At 29.6% G+C, this 22,833-nt stretch overlaps 2 protein-coding genes and 1 pseudogene across 3 annotated transcripts, besides 3 other annotated features; 1 reads left to right on the top strand and 2 right to left on the bottom strand.

Moving 5' to 3' along the window:
- Positions 1 to 5,066: 5,066 nt before the first annotated feature.
- Positions 5,067 to 5,907: a mobile genetic element.
- Positions 5,908 to 8,765: 2,858 nt separating this feature from the next.
- TVAGG3_0646990 (uncharacterized protein) lies at positions 8,766 to 13,171 on the bottom strand (the record flags this gene model as incomplete). Its single annotated transcript, XM_051241492.1, has 1 exon — positions 12,320 to 12,691. One exon carries the CDS (start codon positions 12,689 to 12,691, stop codon positions 12,320 to 12,322), a length of 372 nt encoding a protein of 123 aa, XP_051088079.1.
- A 3,143-nt stretch (positions 13,172 to 16,314) lies between these two features.
- On the bottom strand, positions 16,315 to 18,177 carry TVAGG3_0646980 (annotated as a pseudogene). Its single transcript has one exon — positions 16,398 to 18,157. A coding segment is annotated over exon 1 (1,760 nt).
- Positions 18,178 to 18,274: 97 nt separating this feature from the next.
- Positions 18,275 to 18,311: a mobile genetic element.
- Positions 18,312 to 19,491: 1,180 nt separating this feature from the next.
- Positions 19,492 to 22,833: part of a mobile genetic element that runs on past the window's edge.
- TVAGG3_0646960 (uncharacterized protein) lies at positions 19,862 to 20,495 on the top strand (the record flags this gene model as incomplete). Its single annotated transcript, XM_051241491.1, has 1 exon — positions 19,862 to 20,495. A coding segment is annotated over one exon (634 nt), but the record flags the coding sequence as incomplete, so codon positions are not given.

The raw sequence follows: 22,833 nt of genomic DNA, 5'->3' as shown, positions 1-22,833 counted from the left end.
TAAAACTCGGTAAACAACTTCTTTATGTCTAGAAAATTCTATCTTGCCTTTTATTTTTTTCTCGCTGTGAAACGTATTCGGTCTTTTTTTTAAAAATTAATTTTTTGTTAGAGATAAGAGCTAAAACTCGGTAAACAACTTCTTTATGTCTAGAAAATTCTATCTTGCCTTTTATTTTTTTCTCGCTGTGAAACGTATTCGGTCTTTTTTTAAAAATTAATTTTTTGTTAGAGATAAGAGCTAAAACTCGGTAAACAACTTCTTTATGTCTAGAAAATTCTATCTTGCCTTTTATTTTTTTCTCGCTGTGAAACGTATTCGGTCTTTTTTTTAAAAATTAATTTTTTGTTAGAGATAAGAGCTAAAACTCGGTAAACAACTTCTTTATGTCTAGAAAATTCTATCTTGCCTTTTATTTTTTTCTCGCTGTGAAACGTATTCGGTCTTTTTTTTAAAAATTAATTTTTTGTTAGAGATAAGAGCTAAAACTCGGTAAACAACTTCTTTATGTCTAGAAAATTCTATCTTGCCTTTTATTTTTTTCTCGCTGTGAAACGTATTCGGTCTTTTTTTAAAAATTAATTTTTTGTTAGAGATAAGAGCTAAAACTCGGTAAACAACTTCTTTATGTCTAGAAAATTCTATCTTGCCTTTTATTTTTTTCTCGCTGTGAAACGTATTTTCGGTCTTTTTTTTAAAAATTAATTTTTTGTTAGAGATAAGAGCTAAAACTCGGTAAACAACTTCTTTATGTCTAGAAAATTCTATCTTGCCTTTTATTTTTTTCTCGCTGTGAAACGTATTCGGTCTTTTTTTTAAAAATTAATTTTTTGTTAGAGATAAGAGCTAAAACTCGGTAAACAACTTCTTTATGTCTAGAAAATTCTATCTTGCCTTTTATTTTTTTCTCGCTGTGAAACGTATTCGGTCTTTTTTTTAAAAATTAATTTTTTGTTAGAGATAAGAGCTAAAACTCGGTAAACAACTTCTTTATGTCTAGAAAATTCTATCTTGCCTTTTATTTTTTTCTCGCTGTGAAACGTATTCGGTCTTTTTTTTAAAAATTAATTTTTTGTTAGAGATAAGAGCTAAAACTCGGTAAACAACTTCTTTATGTCTAGAAAATTCTATCTTGCCTTTTATTTTTTTCTCGCTGTGAAACGTATTCGGTCTTTTTTTTAAAAATTAATTTTTTGTTAGAGATAAGAGCTAAAACTCGGTAAACAACTTCTTTATGTCTAGAAAATTCTATCTTGCCTTTTATTTTTTTCTCGCTGTGAAACGTATTCGGTCTTTTTTTAAAAATTAATTTTTTGTTAGAGATAAGAGCTAAAACTCGGTAAACAACTTCTTTATGTCTAGAAAATTCTATCTTGCCTTTTATTTTTTTCTCGCTGTGAAACGTATTCGGTTTTTTTTAAAAATTAATTTTTTGTTAGAGATAAGAGCTAAAACTCGGTAAACAACTTCTTTATGTCTAGAAAATTCTATCTTGCCTTTTATTTTTTTCTCGCTGTGAAACGTATTCGGTCTTTTTTTTAAAAATTAATTTTTTGTTAGAGATAAGAGCTAAAACTCGGTAAACAACTTCTTTATGTCTAGAAAATTCTATCTTGCCTTTTATTTTTTTCTCGCTGTGAAACGTATTCGGTCTTTTTTTTAAAAATTAATTTTTTGTTAGAGATAAGAGCTAAAACTCGGTAAACAACTTCTTTATGTCTAGAAAATTCTATCTTGCCTTTTATTTTTTTCTCGCTGTGAAACGTATTCGGTCTTTTTTTTAAAAATTAATTTTTTGTTAGAGATAAGAGCTAAAACTCGGTAAACAACTTCTTTATGTCTAGAAAATTCTATCTTGCCTTTTATTTTTTTCTCGCTGTGAAACGTATTCGGTCTTTTTTTTAAAAATTAATTTTTTGTTAGAGATAAGAGCTAAAACTCGGTAAACAACTTCTTTATGTCTAGAAAATTCTATCTTGCCTTTTATTTTTTTCTCGCTGTGAAACGTATTCGGTCTTTTTTTTAAAAATTAATTTTTTGTTAGAGATAAGAGCTAAAACTCGGTAAACAACTTCTTTATGTCTAGAAAATTCTATCTTGCCTTTTATTTTTTTCTCGCTGTGAAACGTATTCGGTCTTTTTTTTAAAAATTAATTTTTTGTTAGAGATAAGAGCTAAAACTCGGTAAACAACTTCTTTATGTCTAGAAAATTCTATCTTGCCTTTTATTTTTTTCTCGCTGTGAAACGTATTCGGTCTTTTTTTTAAAAATTAATTTTTTGTTAGAGATAAGAGCTAAAACTCGGTAAACAACTTCTTTATGTCTAGAAAATTCTATCTTGCCTTTTATTTTTTTCTCGCTGTGAAACGTATTCGGTCTTTTTTTTAAAAATTAATTTTTTGTTAGAGATAAGAGCTAAAACTCGGTAAACAACTTCTTTATGTCTAGAAAATTCTATCTTGCCTTTTATTTTTTTCTCGCTGTGAAACGTATTCGGTCTTTTTTTTAAAAATTAATTTTTGTTAGAGATAAGAGCTAAAACTCGGTAAACAACTTCTTTATGTCTAGAAAATTCTATCTTGCCTTTTATTTTTTTCTCGCTGTGAAACGTATTCGGTCTTTTTTTTTAAAAATTAATTTTTTGTTAGAGATAAGAGCTAAAACTCGGTAAACAACTTCTTTATGTCTAGAAAATTCTATCTTGCCTTTTATTTTTTTCTCGCTGTGAAACGTATTCGGTCTTTTTTTTAAAAATTAATTTTTTGTTAGAGATAAGAGCTAAAACTCGGTAAACAACTTCTTTATGTCTAGAAAATTCTATCTTGCCTTTTATTTTTTTCTCGCTGTGAAACGTATTCGGTCTTTTTTTTAAAAATTAATTTTTTGTTAGAGATAAGAGCTAAAACTCGGTAAACAACTTCTTTATGTCTAGAAAATTCTATCTTGCCTTTTATTTTTTTCTCGCTGTGAAACGTATTCGGTCTTTTTTTTAAAAATTAATTTTTTGTTAGAGATAAGAGCTAAAACTCGGTAAACAACTTCTTTATGTCTAGAAAATTCTATCTTGCCTTTTATTTTTTTCTCGCTGTGAAACGTATTCGGTCTTTTTTTAAAAATTAATTTTTTGTTAGAGATAAGAGCTAAAACTCGGTAAACAACTTCTTTATGTCTAGAAAATTCTATCTTGCCTTTTATTTTTTTCTCGCTGTGAAACGTATTCGGTCTTTTTTTTAAAAATTAATTTTTTGTTAGAGATAAGAGCTAAAACTCGGTAAACAACTTCTTTATGTCTAGAAAATTCTATCTTGCCTTTTATTTTTTTCTCGCTGTGAAACGTATTCGGTCTTTTTTTTAAAAATTAATTTTTTGTTAGAGATAAGAGCTAAAACTCGGTAAACAACTTCTTTATGTCTAGAAAATTCTATCTTGCCTTTTATTTTTTTCTCGCTGTGAAACGTATTCGGTCTTTTTTTTAAAAATTAATTTTTTGTTAGAGATAAGAGCTAAAACTCGGTAAACAACTTCTTTATGTCTAGAAAATTCTATCTTGCCTTTTATTTTTTTCTCGCTGTGAAACGTATTCGGTCTTTTTTTTAAAAATTAATTTTTTGTTAGAGATAAGAGCTAAAACTAAAACTCGTAAACAACTTCTTTATGTCTAGAAAATTCTATCTTGCCTTTTATTTTTTTCTCGCTGTGAAACGTATTCGGTCTTTTTTTAAAAATTAATTTTTTGTTAGAGATAAGAGCTAAAACTCGGTAAACAACTTCTTTATGTCTAGAAAATTCTATCTTGCCTTTTATTTTTTTCTCGCTGTGAAACGTATTCGGTCTTTTTTTTAAAAATTAATTTTTTGTTAGAGATAAGAGCTAAAACTCGGTAAACAACTTCTTTATGTCTAGAAAATTCTATCTTGCCTTTTATTTTTTTCTCGCTGTGAAACGTATTCGGTCTTTTTTTTAAAAATTAATTTTTTGTTAGAGATAAGAGCAAAACTCGGTAAACAACTTCTTTATGTCTAGAAAATTCTATCTTGCCTTTTATTTTTTTCTCGCTGTGAAACGTATTCGGTCTTTTTTTTAAAAATTAATTTTTTGTTAGAGATAAGAGCTAAAACTCGGTAAACAACTTCTTTATGTCTAGAAAATTCTATCTTGCCTTTTATTTTTTTCTCGCTGTGAAACGTATTCGGTCATTTTTTTAAAAATTAATTTTTTGTTAGAGATAAGAGCTAAAACTCGGTAAACAACTTCTTTATGTCTAGAAAATTCTATCTTGCCTTTTATTTTTTTCTCGCTGTGAAACGTATTCGGTCTTTTTTTTAAAAATTAATTTTTTGTTAGAGATAAGAGCTAAAACTCGGTAAACAACTTCTTTATGTCTAGAAAATTCTATCTTGCCTTTTATTTTTTTCTCGCTGTGAAACGTATTCGGTTTTTTTAAAAATTAATTTTTGTTAGAGATAAGAGCTAAAACTCGGTAAACAACTTCTTTATGTCTAGAAAATTCTATCTTGCCTTTTATTTTTTCTCGCTGTGAAACGTATTCGGTCTTTTTTTTAAAAATTAATTTTTTGTTAGAGATAAGAGCTAAAACTCGGTAAACAACTTCTTTATGTCTAGAAAATTCTATCTTGCCTTTTATTTTTTTCTCGCTGTGAAACGTATTCGGTCTTTTTTTTAAAAATTAATTTTTTGTTAGAGATAAGAGCTAAAACTCGGTAAACAACTTCTTTATGTCTAGAAAATTCTATCTTGCCTTTTATTTTTTTCTCGCTGTGAAACGTATTCGGTCTTTTTTTTAAAAATTAATTTTTGTTAGAGATAAGAGCTAAAACTCAGTAAACAACTTCTTTATGTCTAGAAAATTCTATCTTGCCTTTTATTTTTTTCTCGCTGTGAAACGTATTCGGTCTTTTTTTTAAAAATTAATTTTTGTTAGAGATAAGAGCTAAAACTCGGTAAACAACTTCTTTATGTCTAGAAAATTCTATCTTGCCTTTTTTTTTTTCTCGCTGTGAAACGTATTCGGTCTTTTTTTTAAAAATTAATTTTTTGTTAGAGATAAGAGCTAAAACTCGGTAAACAACTTCTTTATGTCTAGAAAATTCTATCTTGCCTTTTATTTTTTTCTCGCTGTGAAACGTATTCGGTCTTTTTTTTAAAAATTAATTTTTTGTTAGAGATAAGAGCTAAAACTCAGTAAACAACTTCTTTATGTCTAGAAAATTCTATCTTGCCTTTTATTTTTTTCTCGCTGTGAAACGTATTCGGTCTTTTTTTTAAAAATTAATTTTTTGTTAGAGATAAGAGCTAAAACTTTGCAGACAACTCCCCCATGTCTAGCAAATTTAACATTCGTCTCCCATTTTTATATATTTGGTTTAGAATGTTCGAAAATGCGTAATATGGTCATTAATATTAATATTAATTGAAAAGAACCTTGAATTAATTCAATCTGATCTCACAAAATATTTTAAATTACAAACTTTCTCGTTTGAATAGATAATTAGTATTAAACTCAAATAACTAGTTTATTTTTGAATAAAAATTATTTGAATTCATTCAATTTTGTGAATTTTCCTTCAAAAATCAAGTTTAAATATCTTATTTGCCATATAATTATAAATACAATGAAACATATTCGAAATTGAACAGAATGACTTTTTCTGTTCTTTCAATCATTCAATTTGAATTTTGCAATATTGGATTCCCCATTAAATACCTATTAAAAACAACAAGCAATTTAACTTACTTTCAAATTTATTTGTGTTATATTCAATCTTCTCAAAACTTATAATTTTCGCTATAGCATGATTATATGCTATAATATAATAAACCTATAATAGTATCATTCTTTCAATTATTTGAAGAGAAAACTGAAAAAATCTATTTTCGGTCTATAACAATGACCGTTATGTAAAAAGAATTCTTATAGAAACGGAAAACATTTTGTAACTCAGTGTGCTAATCATCTCAGCAAGTTTTGCGAAATTCAATTGCCATTTTCAAATTGAGAGGTTAGTGGAAGAGTCTCGAATTTGCGCTATATCCATTTGGGGTTTCTTTAGAACGTTTTGATCGGATACCTCAAATATAAATAAACAATCAAATAATGTTATCAAAACTGCGCTGTTTGGAAAATCCAATCAGATTTACAGAGGGTGTCCAACCAAAGATTTAACGATGATTTTGGCTCCAAATTTGGTATATGATATGGGGATAGTGTCTAGGTCAATACTATTGTATTCACTAATAATATAAAATGTTCAATTTTGAGATATAAAATTATATGAGGAAAAAATTTATTTTTTTGAAAATATTTGAAAAATTTAAAGAAATGTAATAGTAATGTATTCTGATTGCGGAATATTGTCTCAATCTGGGAGACATGCATTGGCAATGTCTCCCAGAATGACACATTGCGACCGACAAGAGTGCATAACACACTCTTGTCGGTCAAAGTTTTGCAATCACACTCTGATTGCAAAATATTATGCCATTCCGGGAGACATGCATTGGCAATGTCTCCCAGAATGACACATTGCGACCGACAAGAGTGTGTTATGCACTCTTGTCGGTCAAAGTTTCCAATTATAATTCTATTATAACAAAAGTTTATAATTACCCGAAGACTCCATAATTAATTACTATATAAAATGACCAAAATTTTATAAACTGTACCCAACATGCTTTAATAAACTTTTTTTTTTCATTATATCTTTCTTTTATCATTCCTCTATCATCGTTACAAATCAATAAATAACGCATCTTCATTCTTAAATACTATTATAATTCATATACATTTTTGTTATATTTTCTCTCATTTCATAGTTTATTTAATTCTTTCTCATATATAATCTTCAGATATATTGAGCCTCAACACTCATCCATTAAAACAATATATTTTCCTTTAATCTCATATTATTCATTAACAATCTTTCCTATTCTTATTTCTAGTTAATATTCCAATATATATATCAATAATTTATCCTCAACCACACATTCAAATACATTCAATTCAAGAAATTCATATTAATATTTTTTCCCTACTCATTATCATATAATATTTAGTCTCACATCGCCATTAAATCAGTTTTCTAATATCATGTCATATTGGTAACATCACATATATCTCTTAGAATATTACTTCAACTCATATTTTTTTATTGATTATATTTAGTTAGTTCTGCATTCTATTACTATAGATGTTCGATAAATATATCAATAGTTAAAATCAAAATATATGCCAAACTTTGAATCTATTGAAAATTACATTTCGATATCTTTTTTCAAGCTTAATTTTATGTATTATCTTAAAATACATTTATCAACATTATGGATATTTTGAATTCAAAATATGACGCAGCATTACACAACTAATATTGAGATTCACAATTCATTTTCATGATTCTTTCATATATACATCAATAACTTAGTGTACCCATATAGATACACGAAAATAAATTAAATTTTGCATTTTTGATTCTCAGCTTAACTTCTATAAATGCCACCAAAACATTTAATTTCTACCAAGAAATAATATATTAGTAATTAAGCATTTATTACCAATGTTACTCACATCATATTAATTCTTATTCCTAATTTTTTAAATAAATGACTGGAATCATAAATCCTATGTACCCATATCAACATGTTAAAATTTCAAAGTCTGAAACTTAGTAATCACTGTGTTTCATGAAATCAGATAATCTCTAAGATTTCTTAAATCTTGTATCATACTGGCCAATTATGATTCATAATGATTCTTCATCATGTCAGCATTCTAATTGTAGCTTTATTATGCCAATTGGCATAAATTAAGAGCGCTTTTAGGTGATATTTTAGATACCTGGGTATGTACTTCCTACCATACTCTATCATTTTAGGTAAATTTTCGAACTATGTTTTGGTTGCTATTATCTATTATTCACAATCTTATTATCGTTCAAAATTAAAAAAAACGCTGATCACAATCAAACTTGCAACCTTTACCGATCCATTTTTACCAGAAAACCAATTGAACTATGAGATATTGACATGCTCTCAATTTATTATTAATATAAGATGTTTAATTGTGTCCCCTGTTTTCTTTAAACCTTAATTACTATATTTGCTATATATTGATACTTTTAATACCACACATAGAAGTTATTTGAAATTCTTTTAATTATTTAATTTCATAATATTTTCCTACCGATTAAATTAGGAATCATACCATTTTCAACGATCATACCCCTTTTAAATATGCATATCTCATAATATGTATATATTACATATCATTAAGCTATATGTTAACCTTTTAAATAAATTTTTAATATGATATCTCAACTCAATCTCAAAATTGAACATTTATTCCCAATCATGAATATTCAATATCTCACCTTCAGTTGTCGTTATTTACAATAAATATAATAATTTGAAAAAATCATCGTTCAATTTTTTGATTCAAAAAATCATCATTTTTATTTTATTATTTTATCAGATATTTAATGTAAATTATAATTCTTATTATAATTTTATAAATCAGTATTTTTCGAATTTATTCAAATTACGAAAAGAAAAATATACAAATCCAGCTCGAGCATAATGCTGATATGCATTCGCATGTATTTACCGTTTAAACTTTTCTCTACTTCCTCTGAATATGAAGAAAAACTCAAAAAGGTAAAATTCATTTTAAGGTTATTTTGGTTGGACACCCTCTAGATTTACCAATACCTATTAAAATGATTTCATAGAGAAAATATAATATGACGTCATGTTTTTATTTTGATTTTCCAATTTATTTATGCAGAATCCGGTCATTTTTTCGAAAATTGCTTTGATGTTTTGTTGAAATTTAGGTTTCAGACTTTAAGATATTTGAAATAGAGATGATCTATTGTTGCATAGTCATTGTTTGGTAGTTAAATTATAAAAATCAATAAAAATAAAACAATACATAACATAATTTATAAAAAAACATAACAAATACATATAAAACATTATAATGCTTGGACTAATTTGTCTATGGAAGAGAATGGAATCTTTCTTCCCATCACTCCAGGCATTATTTCTGTTTCTTCAACTAAATTTGCACCGTACAACTTGCTACATTCATCAATAACTACAAATGAGCAAGGTTCAACTGCAAGAGCTATTTCCTTCATGACATCTCTGCGTTTGCAGTCGAGAGAAAGATGTAATTCTCCATCGTTGCTTAAATTAGCAGATAGAGACTGTTTGGACATTACTACTGATAATAATACTCTTTGTGTTGATTCTCTGGTTCTTGTGATCAATGGTTTCGATTCATTTACGAAATCTCTGACTAATGTTATTGGAATTGACTTATCCTTGTCAGTACATACGAAAACCATGTAAGATCCGTTGCATCCGAGCACTGACACTGTTGTATAGCACTGTAACATATGATGAGCAGCAGAAAACAAGTGATCAGTGTTAGTTTTGTAGTCTTTGGAATCGAAATAGGCAACAATAACAATAGCATCATCATATTTATACTGATGAGTACCTTTATCACACAAATTCTTGGCAAATAATAATGGAATATGTTCTGTCAATTGCGCAAGGTAATTTGTTGCCGAAGTAGCAATTAAAGTCTCATCGAGTAGTGCTGTCTTCAAAATATGACCGCTATTGAATGAACTCGATATAAATTTCTTAGTTTTCTTGTTCACACAATTGAATGAGCGAACGTTTAAATATTCCTCGGGGAACAAGTCATTGAATTTTCTGCCGATAACTTCCAGAGGATTTAATCCGATCAATTGCTGGCAATTGTGGGAAATGTCACTGATATATCCATTGTCTTCGAATATGCTGACTTCTATGATCTTTTCGGACAACTTTTCCTTTGGAGGATTATCATGTGGCTTAAAGTAATCGTCTAAATATCCGTAAGGGAAATGGAAGAGCGAGCTGATTCCTTTAACAATACTCTTCTCGTATTGGATAATACTGTACATGACCAACCAAAAGAATAAGACTGCATTAATCATAAATGCGACGTAACTACTTAATGGCGGGCCTTGTAAGTTGCATGCTACTGAATACAACCTTTCTAAGCCTCTCGAGTAGTCTGACAATGTTTTTGTCAGCGTAAAATCGAAATAAGAAATATTTTCCGGCTCCAAAGCGCTTTTTATAGAAGAAAGCATTGAATTCAAGTTCATATAATTCTCAGAGATCATGTTCGTCTTAGTAGAAATCAATATATTCCTTTGAAGAGTGATAATTTGAGCAGCAAGTAAAAGAAGAAGTAGAACGGACCATGGCAATACAGAAGTAATCGTTATAGAATACAAAGGACATAATTGGCTCTTCTTTGTCATTTCTTCAGCTGAAGAAACCAATTCTAAACCATTTAAACTTTCTTTTTGAATAACAATATCTTTTTCACTATTATTTGCACTGCTTACAGCACTAAAAGGTGTTCCGCCAGTAGAAAATTCGAATCCTTCAGACATATCTGAACTAGAAATTTGAGATGTTGAAGAAGTACTAATAAACGGACTCATTAAACCAAAGACTGATGGTCTAAGAATATCATCAACACCTATAAACGAGATTGCAAGCTTCGAATCCTTTAAATCTATATGATGACTTTGATTTGAAGCCTTGATTACAGTTTCTGATGGATATTTTGCAACTCTCATCCTCGGTTTCTTCTTGTTTTCCATTTCTTCTAATACATTTCCGTTTCCTTTTTCAATAGGAAAGATTGCTCTGAACAAATCCCAACTTTCTATCGATCTCTTGAGAAGTAACAGTCCAAGTCTCTCTTTAGATCCCAAAAATTCCATGGCTTTCTTAGGTAAGTCACTTTTCACCGTATTTAATAACAAAATTAAACAAGAAACACTTGATAACAACACCAATTAGAGCGTAGAACAACATTAACAGCATGAACCTGTCACAATGGAACAATCCTTCCAATTTTGAGTTGATGTTTGATGAAAGATTCACTAAATAATCGTTTTTATGCTGTAAATCGTCCAAAATTGAAGCAGAGAAATTGTATGAGCTCATAACAATAGAATTAAGTGCTTCACAACGATTATTATGAGTTATCGTTTGTGTTGTCAAAAATTTGTTTGAATAAACAAGAACTTTTGAAGTTACAAGGAAATCCAAGCGAAGAGATGTAACATATTCATATACTGATTCGTATAATCCAACTATTTTCGAGTAACATTCTTTTTCTGACAAATTTGAAAAATTAATTTTGAGAGAATCGACGAAACCGGGCCAAAACACAGCAGCTGTGAGGTTATTCGACAATCCAATGCTATCTGATATGATATTAGTGATAAAATCATAATTATGATAAATATAATTTTTTCTATTCGAAGAATACTTCACAAAACTAACTGACCACATAATAATCAGCACCAAACTCAATACGAATCCCATTGGCTGCAATCTGAAGCTCTTTTGGACGAACATCGCTGTAGGACTCGTTTGACTTCCGTCTTCCCTGAAAATCACGGTTTTCTCGACGTGGAACCTCATCAGTGACTGCTGCATGTTGTTTAGACTGGCTGTGGATTCACCGCTGCTTTGTTCGTTGGAAGAATTCTTTGGAGAATTTGAGTAAATCTCATTTGCTATGGGAAACATTGGTCCAATCTTCTTCAGAAGTGGATCATCAACGATGTTTGATGAATCACGTAACGCTGCGGCCAATCTTCTTGATTCTGCGGACAAACTCGGTTCTCCAAGCGCAATTAGAGAAATTTCTGCGTAAGTTTGCCTTAATTGTGGATCTAATGGATACATATTGATCAGATACAGTATATACGATGTCAAATCTTTGTAGCAAATCCCTGCATTAACTGCGGATTTAAATGTTTGGTAATAATTTGAATTTACGCGATTCTGCCAGTACAAAGATACATTAACTAGATATCTTCTGTGCAGATCATCAAGGATGTCCGTATATAAAGGGTTCGGACTTTCATTTATCGATCTGAGGTAAGTTAGGAACGAATAAGCCTGGAAATCGTAATATATGTTTTGGGAATTCCACTTCGATAATATAAAAATGAGGGGAGATCTGTAAGAAGGGAAAATTCCCAAAAATCTTACGACTTCTAACAATTCATCTGGATGATTATCGACTCTTACGTTCAGGAACTCTTCAAAGGCATCGATGTTGCCAATTGTTTGTGCATTTATCCTCATAATAAGAGAATTATTTGTTGGAAGCCACCAAGGAAGCTGATTGTTCTCATGGAAGATATCAGTGGCGTATCTGGATATCGCGTGCGTGTAAATCTTGTAAAAAATAACGTATTTGATAAAACAAGATAATTATACAACAAGAGGAGCCATTGGCCATCTTCTATGCAGGTGGTAGAGAAGAACTAATGGTTGTATAATCAACGGAGCGTCTTCCATCAATGCGCCAATGATCGTTACGTGAATTCCTCGGCCAACTCTTGCGCAGATCACGTAGATGATTGCAAACAGTAGCAAACAGTATAGTATGATTTCTACAAGGTAATGGTACCTGTTCGAAAGATAAACTTGGACGAATAAGGAAGAAAATTTGCACCAATAGAAAATCTGGTCAGTTACACCGGAATAACGCTCGATAATAGATTCTATTGTGAAAAGACAAGGTCTTATGAAGATAGATGCCATGTAATCATACAATGCGTAAATACAAACTTCACAGCCCATAAGAAGGAGTGCAATTGTCAAGAAAATGCTTGGTTGTTCAAGTAACTTTATGAAAACTTCAGAGAAAAGAAAGAATTGTTCATATTGGAACAATGGAAAAATTACATCAATGAAAACACGGAAATAGTAAGTATTTCCTTTTTGATGAATACATGCTGCTTACATTTTAATGCAAAGATGTAGAAAATGCCGATAAATATTCCATGTAATAGTAAACTTACCGATAAAATGAACAAAGCATTGTCATCTTGTACTAACCATGGACTGAATAGGAAAATATTGTTTAGTGTCCTGAATGTTGATAGCTCTTCACCATAAAAATCGTTCAGATTGCAAAAATCAAGTGTAAAAATCACCATTTGAAGCATGATAATGATTTTCTTTATCCATCTGACCCAATATGGGATGAATGTACGAAGCCTTATTTCATAAAATATCTCATAAAAGCTGCGGAGAAACGAGTCCCAAAACATGCTTTTGTAAGATGAAATTTAAATTGATTACATTTTTGTTGATTTTTAAAAATTAAAATGACATTTGCTTCGGGATAATAATAGTATAATTAGCAATTTTCATAACCACTCTCAATTATTTGATAGAATAGTTTATACGTCAAGATGTAATATTTACCATATTTTAATGAGAATTATATACTATTTAAAATTTCTTTTCAAATAAATTGTGTTAAATTCAATATTTTTAAATTAAAATTATTGATAAGTATATAAATGTAAAGGAATCGATTACAGTTTTCTTTTCAGAATTTTTTTTATATTGAATGAATTGAAACATTACACTTCATATAGATTATCTAACTACAATACTAATAGATCATATTATTGGGAAAATTGGTCACTCAAAAAACTGTATTCAAAATTTCGCAATAATATCATATTCTATAGTATTCTGAACCAAACAAAATTACGACGTTATTTTTTCAGCTTACATTTTTGAGAGGTTGATTGTAAAACTTCATTAGGAAGAATATTATTTCAGAAAACATATCCTCATTGTTAATAGATTTTGAATTTAAAATAAACTTTGGTTATAATTACAAATATTTTATGAATAAAACAACAATATCAATAAAACTTCGAAAAATTGGTAAAAATCTAATTACAAAACCATAAACATGAATTACTCAAGCTTAGAATTTCAATAAACGCATCGCAAATCAGTTCTATGTGAGGATTTCGGGTGGAGGAGATTCCAAAGAGATACTCGATAATTGTTTTCTTCTTCTCTTGATTTCTGGCCTAGGGCTATTGAGGAAATCATTAACAAACTGATCACTACTGACATATGATGAAGTTGATGACAAACTATCCGAATTTGAGACAGTATTTGTATTTATTTGAGGTACAGAAGGCAGAGGACATTTCCTTTGTACATGATGTTCGATTTTTGAGTCCAATGAATTATGTTTTCCTTGAACAAAGCTGTGTGACCTCTCCGAACGCCTTGGAATGGGACCAAGTTGAACTGAAGGTACTTGATTTTCCAATGCTTGTGAAAATTCTGTAAATCCTTTCAAAACTTCTGATGCAAGGTCTTGAATCTGCTGTGTTTGGTCTGGCTGTGCCAAGTTTGGATCAAGAAGATTAAGAGGAGCTTCAATAACTTGAGAACTCCTTTTTCTCTTTGGAATCTTTTTAATTTCCCTTCTTCTTGGAGATCCAAGGCCAAGAAGGTCATCGTAAGCCGAATTAGTTGGTAAACTATCATCACCATTATGTTGTGACTTGATTTCTTGCTTCAATTGTTTTTCAAAAGATAATCCTCTGTTTTCGCATGCTTTGAACTCTTCTAAGAACTCTAATCGCTTCTTAAGCCTTTGCATCTTTATATCATTCGGTATTTTCTCTCTACTGATCGCTTTTGTTAATAATCCGTTTGGATTAAAAATTACTTTAGTTTTATGGTATTTCAGAGCATCGGTGATCTTTTTATCAAGATCTTTCTCAAGTTTGGCCCTAATTAATGGATCTAAATGTGTCTGCATCCTGATATTATGTCTCATTTTTCTGAAATTGATTTCTTTTGTTGCTACGTGGTATCTGAACAATTTTCTTGCATTCTTAACTATTGCCTTCTTTTTCTTCTTAAGAGAACTTAAGATTTGGTATTGTTTTGCAATTCTCATGAAATCGTTAAGAATTGTAAGAACTCCTTTGTTCTGGCGAGCAGCTTTAAGTAGAGATTCAGTAAATGGCTTGTCATTGTTGATTCCAATTAAATTTAAATCAATTACGATTTGTTTTTGACAAATCTCGGATAATGACTGTAAATCTTGAGCTACATCGAATATTGGTAAGTTGTCGATATGATCATATGCAAAATCTTCGTTTGATCCTGAAATAATTTTTGAAATTTGGTTTTGGACTTGAGTTACGAGCTTTTTTACGTATTCAAAGTACTGTTTGATGTCTTTAGGCGATTTCGATTCTAATTGATCTCTGAATGTTTCTGCTTTGCTTTGGTTGAGAATTTGAATAATTTTTGAAATTGTTTTGTCTTTATCCAAATTCAAGGACTTGATATGAAGTATTTGCAAAACAAGTGTTGAATAGTAAATATCTTTCGAAATTTCGATATCATAAACAGCATTTTTTTTCTTGTTCGCGATTTACTTGCTTTCCGTTTAAGGATGTTAATCTCTTACACCAGTATATCAAGTATGATTCATATAAAGGATAGTTGCATATCGGATTCCCTAAAATTTTTAACTCAGTGAGTCTTGCAAGCTTTTTCAGAGGCTGTAGATCATTTGTGCGTGTTATTTGATTGAATTCTATCATTAATCTTGATAGATTATAGAACTGCACTATTTTGGAAATGTCTTTTATCAAATTATTCGAAAGAAACAAATCAGTGCAATTCTGAAAGTTTCTGTCTACACTATCTATACATTCAATGAGTTGAGCAGTGGCTCGAACCGTTGTACCTGGAGCTTTCTTTTGTAAAATTGTGCTCAACTTCATTGAAAATTTTATTGAAAAAAAATTAGCCTTATTTCAAGGTCAATTGAAAATAAATGACATTAATTGGAGGTTATAGATACAATCTTGATCAGATAAATAGCATAAATGATCCGATATTTCTCTGAGAATTTCAGAAAGAATGATGTAGGGAATATTTTTTTCACTTTCACGCTCTTCTTAAAAGACTAAAATCAATAGGCTAGTCGAGTTCCAATCTCAAGAACGACCAATGATCAAACACCTTGCTTAGATCTGATTTCATTTTAGTTAAACACGCTTCACAAAGAATTCCAAAATGATAATTCGAACAGTTATCTCGATTAAAGTTATAAAGTAAATCAAAAATACCCTTAAAATGATATAATTCAGATAACTTTTATGAATAATAGAAGAATGTGGGCATATATGCTTTCATGACACACATTATACTGTCAAATGAAGAATATTATTCATTCATACAGTGATAAATTATATTAATTTTAGTTCTCATGAGAATATCGTAAAGACACACTTTATATGCAAGCAATATATATTAATAAGCTTCATAAGAAGCAGCAATTCACACATTTCCATACATTTAAAAACATTTAAAAAGTTATTATCAAAATATTTTATAGAAGAGATCAATTGGTTTGATATATCTTTATTACTATACTCTCCATAATGATATAAGAGCATATAAATGAATATACATAGATTAATAAAATAATTTTTTTACTCATAAATTACAAATTGATTTTTTCCTGCTTCATTAGTCTATTTACATCATGCATCATATTTCTGAACTGTTCATCGTTGTGGAACAGTGCATCTTTCTCCACGTTTCCTTTGTATTCCTTTCCACTCAACTGGAATTTGAAGTTTACACTAAGGTTTCCTGCAGCATCTATGTTGTATGTTTCCTTTGTTGCTTCTTGTTTTCCTTGGACATCCTTAGGAAGAGTGAATGTGTATCTCTTAATCAAGTTATACTCTGGATTCTTCGGATCATCATTTCCTTCGAATATTTCGATTGTAACTGCTTCCAAAACATGGAAACTTTCTCCATTATCTGTAAATGCCATTCCATAGCTCAAATTCGTTGTAGCAGGCATATCGCTGCCTTTCTTAAATATAACATCGTAGTATCCATCACATCCCTTGTATATATAGTATGAGGAACTTTGTTGACGACTTTCAGTGCGATTTGTCCTCCAAGTCTTGCAGGAGGAGGCTTTGCGAAGGCAGGAGTAGTGTTGACGGGGTTCGGAGCTGGTCTTGGTGGTGGTAAGTCATTTTCGTCGTCCGAACTAGATTCAGAGAGTTTTGTGAGAAATTCTGAATCGGAATCGAGAGGTGCATCTCCTTCCTTGAGCTTTGTCTTGCAGTAGATGGCAGCGCCAATAGCAATGGCTTCGTCGGTGACTATTCCCGAATCTAGTGGATCTTTGTCGAAGAAGTCGGAAAGAGTTTCTCTAACGATTGGGATATGAGAGGAACCACCGACGGCAAGGATATCTGTGATTTGATCTTTAGTCAAATTTGCCTTTCGAAGGGCTTCTTCAACTGGAGGTAGAATTTTGTCGAAAATGTCGTCGTTGATCTTCTCAAAGTTCTTTCGAGTGATTGTATATGAGTAGCTCTCTTGATTAAAATTGAAAGAAATATCTGCACGAATTGTACCTTTGTTTGATAGAGCAATCTTCGCTCTTTCACAGGCATCTTGAACAATAGATAATACCTTCTTGTTATTCCTGTAATCCTTGCCACTTTCCGCTAATTTCCCGAAAATGTACTCAGCCAATTTGTTGTCGATGTTACGACCACCGAGATGGGAGTCGCCGGCTGTAGCGAGCTCTTTGACTTCGTTATTCTTGTTGATTTCGATTACAGAGACATCAAGTGTACCGCCACCGAAATCGAAGATGAGAAGCTTCTGCTCGGTGTTGTTAAGAAGTCCATATGCAATGGCGGCGGCAGATGATTCAGGAAGGAAGGAAACAACTTGAATTTCTGCGGCTTTGGCTGCAATTTGGATTTTCTCTTTCTGGATGCGTGAAAAGCTGGTAGGAACAGTAATGACAGCATGTTGTACCTTTTGTGTTTGAGTCATGTTCAATTTTTGCATTAAAAAATTCAAAAGTAAGGCGGCAATTGATTCTGGAGTCTTATGAATGGTCTTACCATCATCAGAAATGTCATACTGAACATACCCATTCTCATCTGCTGAAATTTGGAACGGCCATGACTTTTTATCATCTTGGATCACAGGATCATTGTACATTTTGCCTAAGGCTCTCTTTGTATCATAAATAACTTGGTTTTCATATTCTGCTTTATGAGTTTTAGCTAGTTGACCAATAATTGTTTCTCCATTTACAAAACCAACAACAGAAGGAATTGAGCGTTGGCCGTCAATTACAACAACATCTGGTTGGTTTTTGTTTTCGAGGAAGAATGCAATACTTGAAAATGTAGTACCAAGATCAATACCTACACCAGTCATTTTGAAAAAATAAGACAGGTAAATTTTTTCCACCACTTTTCAAATTTTTGTCTACCACAAAATTTCCAACAATTATCTAGATGAATGCACCATAACACAAAAGATATTTCAACAATGTAATAAACAGAAATTCATCAAAAGTGACAGCTCTCAATTTTTTGACATTTGTAAATTCTAAATTGAATGAGAAAAATGAAATAATACTAAGCATAATACAATATTCTAGATTTAATTATAATTAGGGAAAAGTTAGTTTTGAGAGTACTTTTCATAGGCATATAGAATGAAATCTTCTGAAAAATAATATCACATAAACTCATATTATTTTCTAATATATAACTATTTTATATAAAAATCAAATTCAATGATCTTAAAAGCGAAGGATAAACCTCAAAATTTACGAATATAATGAGTGGGAATATAATGCTTATCTATCATAAAACCATATGAAATATCAATTTTTGCTTTACGCCTAATTTTTGACGACAATTAGCAAAAAATGTTAAATGTTAACACTCAGTCCATTTGAATATGAAAAATAAAATTGACTTTGATTAAATGTTTTTATTTATCATGCAATTCTTCTTGCGACCAAAGATTTGAATAAAAGTTCAAAAAATAAGATAGCTTAAAAAATAATATACGGTAGTGTTTACTAATAGATGAATAGTATATAAATTCTATTAAAATGGATTTGATCCAAAAAAATATATAAAATTTGATCATAAATAAAATCGTTTTAAATTACTTCTTCATTTAAATTATAACAATTATTTTTGGTTTTATATTTTTTGGATCAAATCCATTTTAATAGAATTTATATACTATTCATCTATTAGTAAACACTACCGTTAAGGGTTTCGTTTTGCTAAAATTGTCACTTTTATAGCATATTTGTTTTTGGATGTTTTGCGAAACCAAAAAAAAACTATGATATACAATGTGTGTGTAAAGAAAATACTTTATTTACTAGTTAAAAAATCATTTGGTATTGATCATGTTATTTTTTCTGGATAAGATATTATATGGATAATTGGATAGAAAATACAATTATATAATCTTGTACCTGGTTTAATTAAGCTAATTGTCATCAGAAACTTGTAATTTTTATGAATAGTAGTATATGAGTGCGGGTTGTGTGACCTTTTTTGTAATCGTAAGAATTCTCACATAATTGAATGATTTTTGAACATACTTCTGAATAGCAGATTTTAAAAATTTATGAATAATTTATAAAAAATTTTTATTCCTACAATTCCTATATTACCATTAATAAAAAGAATATATTTTTGCATAGATTCCAAATATGGTGTCAATTTTTTATTTAATATAAAATGTATGGAAAAAGAATAATATCTGATTTTGAACATTATTTGATTGATTTACTAATTGATCCACAAAGCTGTTGTAAAATTAATTTTGAATTTAAAATTAAAGGAACCGTAAATTTTGTATTTATTTATCACTTAAAAGAATATGACCGATATCATAATTTGATATATGAAACTAATATAATATTTGAAGATAACAAACTTACAAGCTTCGAACATGAAAATGATATAATATTCGAAGATGAAAAAAAGAAAGAGATTGAAAAGCAATTCAATGAATGCCTTTTAAATACATATGCGCACATTATAAGACATAAAATGAAATTAATTCCTTATTAATCAAAAATATTTTTTATCTTTTATTTTATAATAAATGAGTATAACAACTAATTCATTGAAATCTTTAAAGTTCACTAATTCAGAATTAGAAAATATTTTAGAAAATTTTGGAGACGGTTCTTATCCAACATATATGCAGAATGTGAAAGAGTTTTCCAGATTGTTGAATGAATTTAAATATAACGGACCAATTACTAAAAAGGCTATAATGAGATATTTATATCCCAAAAAAGTTGAAAAACAGGAGAATATTCCTCTTTATGGTCCAGAGGACCTGGGCTCAGAGAGCCTTGAAACACCTCCTGAATATTTTGAAGAAAAAATTAAACAAGATGAATATTATAACGATGAGATTGAGAAATTGGAACAATTAAGAGATGAAATAGATGAAAAAATTAAAGAATTAAGAAATGCTGAAAATGAAGTAGAGGATTTAATGAATATCCCAGCTTCAGAATCAGAAGTTCAAAAATCACATGAGGAAAGATATAAAAATTACTTTTTGGAATCTACTAAAAATTTATTAGATGGTGATATTGACGAAACACTTTCAGAAGAAGGCACAAAATTTATTCATAAACATAAGTTACAATTTATTGACGATGGAGATTATCCATGTATATTACTTTCACCTCCTCTTGATTCTGAAAAATTCAAAAAAGCACTGAAAAACGTGACATATGCAACAAATACGATTAAGAAAGAAGACCATGATATTTACACAAATTATTATTTAAATAAATGTACAGGTGTTGATAAAGTTTTTGATTTGTTAGATAAAATATCAAAAGAAACAATTGGTACATATAAAATTTTATGCGATTGTGGTTTCATTGTTGAAGATACCGTTGATGTTTCATATGAAAGAACAGCTCCGAAGGAGGACGAAGTGGAAAGATCTATTCCATTCGTTATTAAGAACATAAAAGATATGAAAACTTATAAACATTATATTTATTCATTTATTTCAGAAAAAATGGAAGCAACACATAAATCATCTCGTCATCATTTCATAGCTATTCACACATTCCTTTTCAAAGTTGTGAAATTAAATAAGACAGGAATTAGATTTAATGTATCAGGGTACACATTCTTGAGTAAATTAAAATGTATTCGTCATGTCGCAGATGATAAAAATTTATGTGTTCTTAATTCATTTTATGGACTTTAGCCCTGGACTCTCTGAGTCTCAGACTTTAAAAAAATAAACTTTATTTTTTAATTTTTATTCTTACATAAATGAACAAAAACGGAACGGCTAAAATGAATGATAATCAAATTAGAGCAGAAGGTAGAAGGTTATTTAAACGCTTCTATAACATTCCTGATGGTGTGAATCCTAAAACTCGTAGAAGTTATTTAAATGAAGCCATAGATGCATATGAAGGATTTGACATTTCATCAGAAAGTGAGAGATTAGCAAGAATGTTAAACGTTAATATTGATTTCTATTATTGTGACCCTCAACCAGAAGACGTGGACATAAATAAGGTAGACTTTCCATTAGTGGAATCAATAATGATAGATCCAGAATTTGAAACAGTAAATATTTTATTAACACAGAGTCCATGTGGAAAACTTCACGCTGACAGAATAACAGACGTTGAAGCACTCACAGGATATAAAGTTTGCTCCTTTTGCAAAGAAGAAGTATATTCTATCCGTGATGATCCAGAAAGGAAAAACCAAAGAAGATTTTTAAAACATTGTGAGAAATGTAAAGAAAATAATGGAAGATTAATTCAAGACGTTCAATTGCAAAACACACAACAACCATATGCACCACATATTACGAAACAGAAGATATATCAATGGTTATTAGCACATAATTTGCAGGAATATTATCAACCGACAAGATATTATATTACTTTTGACTTCGAAACATTAGAGACTAAAGAAGAACTTCTACTTTCTGAATGTGCAACTTTGAACGCTTACTTAAAACCATTTATGGTATCATCAACGGTTAAATTAAACGATAAAACATATACAAGGAATTTTTGCTTAACATCAAGTGATTCGTTCATCTCTGATTGGATTGAATTTTTATTTTCAACCTGTTCATTAGTTGCTAAATCAAATATTGAACAATATGAAGAATTAATGAATACATTAAATGAGAAACAGAAGGAAGCATTTAAAGAACTTCTAGATGAGGAATTCAATAAAGTGAATATCATAGGTTTTAATTCGGGAAAGTTTGATTTAAATTTAATTCTTCGTGATTTAAATACTGCAAAATGGAAGATAAAATCAATGCTGGGTTCTTCTTCACAATTTAAGCAAATCATTGTAAAGAAAACAAACGTTCCATATGAATTGCGATTTATTGACATCAGAAATTATATAGCGGGTGGAACATTAGACCAATTCACTCAAGATTTCGGAAACAATAAAACACGTGTTAAATCCTTTTTCCCTTATCAATTCATCACATGGGAGAATTACGAAGATGAATTATATAAAGTGGAACCATTCACTCAAGATTCATTTTATTCAGCATTAACTCAAGAAACTATATCAGATAGTGATTATCAAATATATCTCAATGATGCTAAAAATTTTGAGAATAGATTAGAATATTTTATTCATTATTGCAATAAAGACGTTGAAATTATGATTGACCCAATTGATAAAATTATTGAAGAAACATTTGTTTATAAAATTGACATGCTTCATAATCTTTCTTTATCATCGAATGCTTCAATGATTCGTTACGCGTTAGCATATAAGAACTTCAATCCTAACGAAACATATCCAGAAGAAGAAAATGTGGAATCAAGTTTTGAATTAACGAAAAAGTATTGGAAATATAAAATTGAATCATATAAGAAACAAGATGAAAAGGTGAAAAGAGATACCAAAAATAATGTTTCAATGGATGACTATCAATATTTTCACGATTTAATCCTTTCATCTAAATGTAAAATGTGTGGTAAAGCGTTTACATATGCAAATAAACCAACATTGGATAGAATTGATAATGAAAAACCACATACTAAAGAA

Source organism: Trichomonas vaginalis, chromosome III (genome assembly GCF_026262505.1).
Source record: "Trichomonas vaginalis G3 chromosome III, whole genome shotgun sequence".
Lineage (NCBI taxonomy): Eukaryota > Parabasalia > Trichomonadida > Trichomonadidae > Trichomonas > Trichomonas vaginalis.
Note: the sequence above shows the minus strand (reverse complement) of the source record. Positions and strands in the feature narration are given on the sequence as shown.